The sequence below is a fragment of the Hyaena hyaena genome, unplaced genomic scaffold, assembly GCF_003009895.1.
Source record: "Hyaena hyaena isolate Hyena2069 unplaced genomic scaffold, ASM300989v1 scaffold_324, whole genome shotgun sequence".
Classification (NCBI taxonomy): domain Eukaryota; kingdom Metazoa; phylum Chordata; class Mammalia; order Carnivora; family Hyaenidae; genus Hyaena; species Hyaena hyaena.
In genome coordinates this window covers 1,770,612-1,776,525 of record NW_024080955.1, presented here as the reverse complement: position 1 = coordinate 1,776,525, position 5,914 = coordinate 1,770,612, and the positions used below count along the sequence as shown (strand labels likewise).

The 5,914-nt window shown below is 39.8% G+C and overlaps 1 protein-coding gene across 1 annotated transcript; it reads right to left on the bottom strand.

Annotated features, from left to right (window-relative positions):
* Window positions 1–1,020: 1,020 nt before the first annotated feature.
* On the bottom strand, window positions 1,021–1,848 carry LOC120242956 (ribonuclease P protein subunit p25-like protein). The gene has a single exon (XM_039248942.1). It carries the CDS (start codon window positions 1,808–1,810, stop codon window positions 1,319–1,321), a length of 492 nt encoding a protein of 163 aa, XP_039104873.1. The 5' UTR covers window positions 1,811–1,848; the 3' UTR covers window positions 1,021–1,318.
* Between the last annotated feature and the right edge of the window lie 4,066 nt (window positions 1,849–5,914).

The following is a 5,914-nucleotide window of genomic DNA, read 5'->3' as shown; positions in this document are numbered from 1 at the left end:
AATTTTTTCCATACTGTGGCTTATATTTTCATTTCTCAACATGGTCCTTGGAAGACAAAATGTTTTTAAATTTATCAGGTTTTGCTTTAATTTTTTAATAATTTGTATTTCTCATATAAGAGAGTTTTGTCTATGGCAATATCAAAAGATTGTGGACTATGTTAGCTTCTATGAGTTTTACGGTTTAGCTTTTACATTTATACCTGATTCATTTGGGTTAATTTTTTAATTGTTTTAAAATAAGGGCAAATGTCATTTTTTACAATTTGTATATTAAGTTTTTCAAGCATCATCTGTTGAAAAAACATTTATTGAAGATCCATAAATTGGAAGACACCCTGACTTGGGGACTCATTGTTGCTCAATTCTTCCTTCACTGCAAGGAAAGCAATATACCAGGCAGCCCACTTGGCCATTTTTTGTACCTTCATCAATCAGTTTTTCCACAGTTGGTCACAGTACAATGGCCTTCCAGATAGTATGCTATCTGTCTACATTAATATTTATTTATTTCTGAAGAAGAAAGAGACAGAATATGAGTGGGGGAAGGGCAAAGAGAGAGGGAGACAGAACGCCAAGTAGGATCTAAGATCCAAGCTGCCAGCACAGAGCCTGTCACGGGTCTCGAACCCACAGACCCGTGAGTTCCCAAGATCTATGGACTGCAAGCCATGGACTGCAAGATCATGATCTGAACCCAAGTCAGAGGCTTAACCTACCCAGCCACTCAGGCGTCCCTGCAATCTGTCCACCTTGAAACTTCCAACTGTAAACCAAGAAAATTTTGTTCATCAATGGAGAGTAGTTCATAGGGTACCACCCATTTGGCAATAGGTCCATGAGCCCCTCAGGTGGATCCAAAGTCAATTCTAGAGAAAAATAGGCCACCTGCTCTTGAGTACCTCCTTGTGTTCCTTCGATAGCATGCTTCTATATGAACCATTTTAATTTTAGTAAGGAAATCTCCTGGGCACTGCCTTTCTTTTTCTTTTTTTTTTTTTTTTTTTTTTTTGATAATTAGGCAGAACCTTTATTTCCTAACCACTCCCTGGATCTCTGTCAGAAAAAGGGACAGAAGCACAGTAGGTAGAAGGCCGAGTAAGCCCTTCTTAAGCAATCCAGAACCCATCCAAGACTGCACACCTGTCACTGTAGCAGTCCTTTTTCACACACCAGAGAGAAGAGGAAGCAGGGTAGGGAGGCTCACTTCTGTGGATTCAAGTCTTGTTGGGGATGTTGAGCAGTTACAGAGTCTTCTCAGGGAAGGAAAAGCCATCCTAGACATTCATGCCTGGAGAATAGTTTGCTCAGCAGATCTTCAGGACCAAGTGTCTCGAATCCTTCTTTGGGGTCGTGGGCCACAACTGGAGCTTGATGTGGGGCCCAAGCTAGGGGGTGCTCCTGGAGGCTGGTAGCCACATTCATTAGGGTCCAGGGGGTCCCGGCTGAGCAGGACCCACACTGCAGGTACATGGCGGCGCACTGTGAGGGGATCTAGGCCTGTGTCGGGTGAGACTGGCACCCAACTGTCCTCAGTCTGCAGGAAGCGCAACTTGGTAAGCTGGTGCAGGCCTGGTACCCGCCGCTTGACAATCTCAGCACAGCTGACCGCCTTCCCTGCAGCCCTGCCAGAACCTGAGAACACCACATGCCGCGCGCTACCACCCTCCAATCGACCCAGTGCCAGCCCCAGCAGGTTGCAGATTTTGCTGCCATCTCGGACCCGCATCTCCAGGGTATCAGGAGGTAGCTGTGGCATCGGAGAAGGTGCTGGGAGTTCCACAGAGCCAGCTTTCCGGTAGTGTTCCATTCCACTTGCTGTTGTGTCTGAATTTCACGGCCCACGCCCCGGCCACGCACGCCTCAAATTCGATCTGGAGCCAAGATCTGGGCACTGCCTTTCTTATCAGAGTGTTCCTTCATCATTACATAAGACATTATGGATGCTTCAAGTTTCAATTATTTTATTTATTTCATTATAGGTACAATTTCAAATAACATCCAATAGCAAGCCAATAATTATTTCTCACACAGTGTGTACTCTAATGCCATGACTGGAAATGTTCTGATCCAATATTCCAGAGGTCATACTTAACTTTTGCCGAAAGTTCCAGACTGGATAAGTATAAGTTGCAGATATTTCCAAAACTATATTTGATTGAGGGTCGTACAGACTGAAAGTCACTGATTGAGTCACACTGTTGTCCAATGCAGACACAGTTTGCTGTTGTTCAGACCCCATTCAAATATGCCTTTTTGGGACACAGGAGCAGTTCAGATATGGAATATAAATTCTCTAAAAGACAAAAACATGACCACTTCATCGACACTTCTTCCTTAGTTCCAGGGATTGTCGAAGATAACAAATTACTTTTAGTTGCCTGTGAAAATCACAAGTGGTTTCTGTCTATGTTATTTTAAAAATCACACCATTTGGGGCAAGCCTTTGGATGTTTCTTGGATTTATTAAGCAGCTTCTGATAGTCACGTGTGTCACCACTATGTTTAAGTCAATCTTACCTTGGTCTTCCATTTCTGATATTATCATAATATCATCCTTGTAGTGTATGACTACACTCACTATGGGCATCAAGTCCAAATCCCTTCTAACCAAATTTTAACAGTAAGCTCATGAAATCAAATACTGCTACAGTATACAATGAGTGTGGATTGGATCTTCTCCCTGTGAAAGCAAACCAGTTGGCTCTTTTTCTTGATTAGCATTGAGAAAAAAACATTTAAAAGATCTCTGATCACCAATATCTTTTAGTTCTTTTTATTCTCTGCACTTTTTATTCCCGGCTGTATCAGGAATGCTGGTACTATTAGGTGTGTGTGGTGCTTAAGAGCTCAGTTAGGCTGGGAGTGAGAGTTAAGCTTTAGGTGTCTGAACCAGTAGCCAATTAGAAACACAGCAAAAAGTGAGAGCTAATCATTTACTGTGATGGTATACGTGTCTAAAACTCAAGGAGGTGCCAACTCCTTCTCTTCTATTTCTCCCATGGAATGATGCACCCTTTGAGGGCTAAGTAAATCAACACAGATGTGGAGATCCTCTCACTGTTGAGAAAGCCCTGTTAGGTTTATGGACTCTAGACTGGAGGAGGGGGAAGGGAATGAGTGGAAAAGCACTCCGTACTGACTCAGAGTGGGAAAAGTACATTTAAGTTTCCCCTGCCTACCCTCCATAAGGTGGTCTCAGAAGAGGCACCTCTTTGTGTCATATTATTTAACGTTTTAAAAAATATTTATAAATATTTATGTTGAGAGAGAGAGAATCCCAACAGGCTCTATGCTGTCAGCTCAAAGCCTGACAGGGCTCGATCTCATCATAGTGAGATCATGATCTGAGCCAAAAGTAAGAGTCAGACGCTTAACCGACTGAGACACTCAGGTACCCTATTCAACATTTTCTTATGTATCCAATGAACTAACACTTCAGGAACTGGGTCTGTCATTCCTAAATTCCATTGGTTACTTTTATCTTTATTAACTGACATCAGTGGAGCTGTCATCTCATGCCTGACAATGGTGACTGGGCAGCCATTCAGGTATCGAAAGTTTATCATTCCTACCCTCATCCTTCCTTTACCCAAACAAGGTTTTTCCTCAGTTTCAGCGAGTCAGTGATGCTATTTTTTTGTTTTTTTCTTTGTTTTGTGTTTGATAATTTAGAATACTATGACTTCAACACCACTAATCTTTTTCTAAAAGGTCTATTTTACAATTAATGTCACTTATTTTCTTCTCAGACATTAGAGATTTTATCTCTGGAATTTTAGTTTGGTTCTTTTTATAACTTCTCTTTACTACACATACTTGGTTTCATCCAGCTTATTAAACATTTTGTTCATATAATAACTTAGATTTCCTTTTTAATAATTTTAGTATGTCAGTTGTTTTTGAATCTATTTTATTTGATTGATTTGTTTGCATAGTATGGGTCATACTTTTCTGCTTTATTGATGCGTAATGATTTCTTATTGGATGAAAGCCTTTGTGGATTTTTCTTCGTCAATTTTTTTTAAATGTTTTATTTATTTCTAGGAGAGAGAGAGAGACAGCGTGAGCAGGGGAGGGTCAGAGAGAGGGAGTCACAGACTGAAACAGGCTCCAGGCTCTGAGCTGGCAGTCAGCACAGAGCCCGACGCGGGGCTCGAACCCACAAACCACGAGATCATGACCTAAGCAAAAGTCAGACGCTTAACCGACTAAGCCACCCAGGCGCCCCTCTTTGTCAATTTTTATATATTTTTGTATTCATATAAGTATTCTTGAACTCTGTACTAGTATTTACTTAAGTTACTTGGAAATTCTGAAGAGACAATAATGACCCTCACCACAAATACTCATGTCCTTTTCTCACTAATTTGTGAATGTCTTATCTTATATGGCAGAAAAGACTTTGCAAGTGTGATTGACTTACTGATCTTGAGATGGTGAGGATGTCCTGGCTTATCTTGGTGGCCCAATAACACGATCAGTCTTTGTTTTTTGTGTTTTTTTTAATTTAGAGAGACAGAGCACATGCAGTGGAGGGGCCTGGAGAGAGGGAGACACAGAATCTGAAGCAGGCTCCAGGCTCTGAGCTGTCAGCACAGAGTCCGATGCGGAGCTCAAAATAACGAACTGTGAGATCATGACTTGAGATGAAGTCGGACGCTCAATCTACTGAGCTACCCATGCAGCCCTAATGATCAGTCTTTATAAGAAGGAAAGAGGAAGATCAAGTAGAAGAAGGCAATGTAACTAAGGATCGAGAATCACATGTATGTGCAGTTACCAGCATTTCAAAACCCTTTGCATAAAGAGACACATTTTATGTAATGTGTGTCTTTCTCTTCCTAACTTACTTCACTTGGCATTATAACTTCTAGGATTCTTCTTGTTATTGCAAACTTCAAGATCTCATGTTTTATGGCTGAATAGTATTCCATTGCATATATGTACCAATTTTCTTCATCCATTCATCTATTGATGGACACATAGGTTTTTTCCATATCTTGGCTATTGTAAATATTCTTGCAGTAAACAAGGGTGTATATATAAGTGTTTTCATTTTCTTTGGATAGATACCCAGCAGTAAAATTATTGGATCGCATGGTATCTCTATTTTTAATCTTTTGAGGAATCTCTATATTGTATTCTACAGTATATGAAGGTTTCCTTTTTCTTCACATTCTCATCAATGCTTGTTACTTCTTATCTTTTTTGATAACAGTTATTCCCCCAGGTGTGAGGTAATATTTTATTGTTTTGATTTGGATTTCCTTGATGGTTACTGATGTGGAACATCCTTTAATGTGCCTATTGGCCTCCTGTATTTTTTTGGGAAAGGTCTATTCAGATTCTTTACCCATTTGTTTTAAATTGGATTATTTTTTCCTTTTTTTTTGTAACTGAGATGTATGAGGTCTTTATATATTTTAGATATTGACTTTTTGTTGGATATAAGATTTGAAAATATCTTCTCTGATTCACTAAGTTGCTTTTTCATTTTGTTGATGGTTTCCTTCACTGGCAGAAGCTTTTTAGTTTCATTTAGTCCCATCTGTTTGTTTTTGCTTTTGTTTTCCTCACCATTGGTGTCAGATCAAAGAAAAAAGCATTGCTATGCTAAGACCAATGTTAAGGAGCTTACCATCTATATTTTCTTCTAGGGGTTTTGAGGTTTCAGGTCTTACATTCAAGTCTTTAAGCCATTTTGAGTTAATTTTTGTCCATAGGGTAAGAAGGTTGTCTAATTCCATTCTTTTTCAAGTAGCTGTCAGGTTCTCCCAATACCATTAATTGAAGAAACTGTCCTTTTCCAATTGTATATTCTTGCCTCCTTCACCATAAGTCAATGGGTTATATATGCGTGAGTCTTTTTCTAAGCTCTCTATTCTGTTTCATTTATTTATATGTCTGTTTT

What these genes read in the sequence shown, in the direction of transcription:
- LOC120242956 (XM_039248942.1), bottom strand. Translation starts at nt 1,810, where the DNA reads ATGGAACACTACCGGAAAGCTGGCTCTGTGGAACTCCCAGCACCTTCT.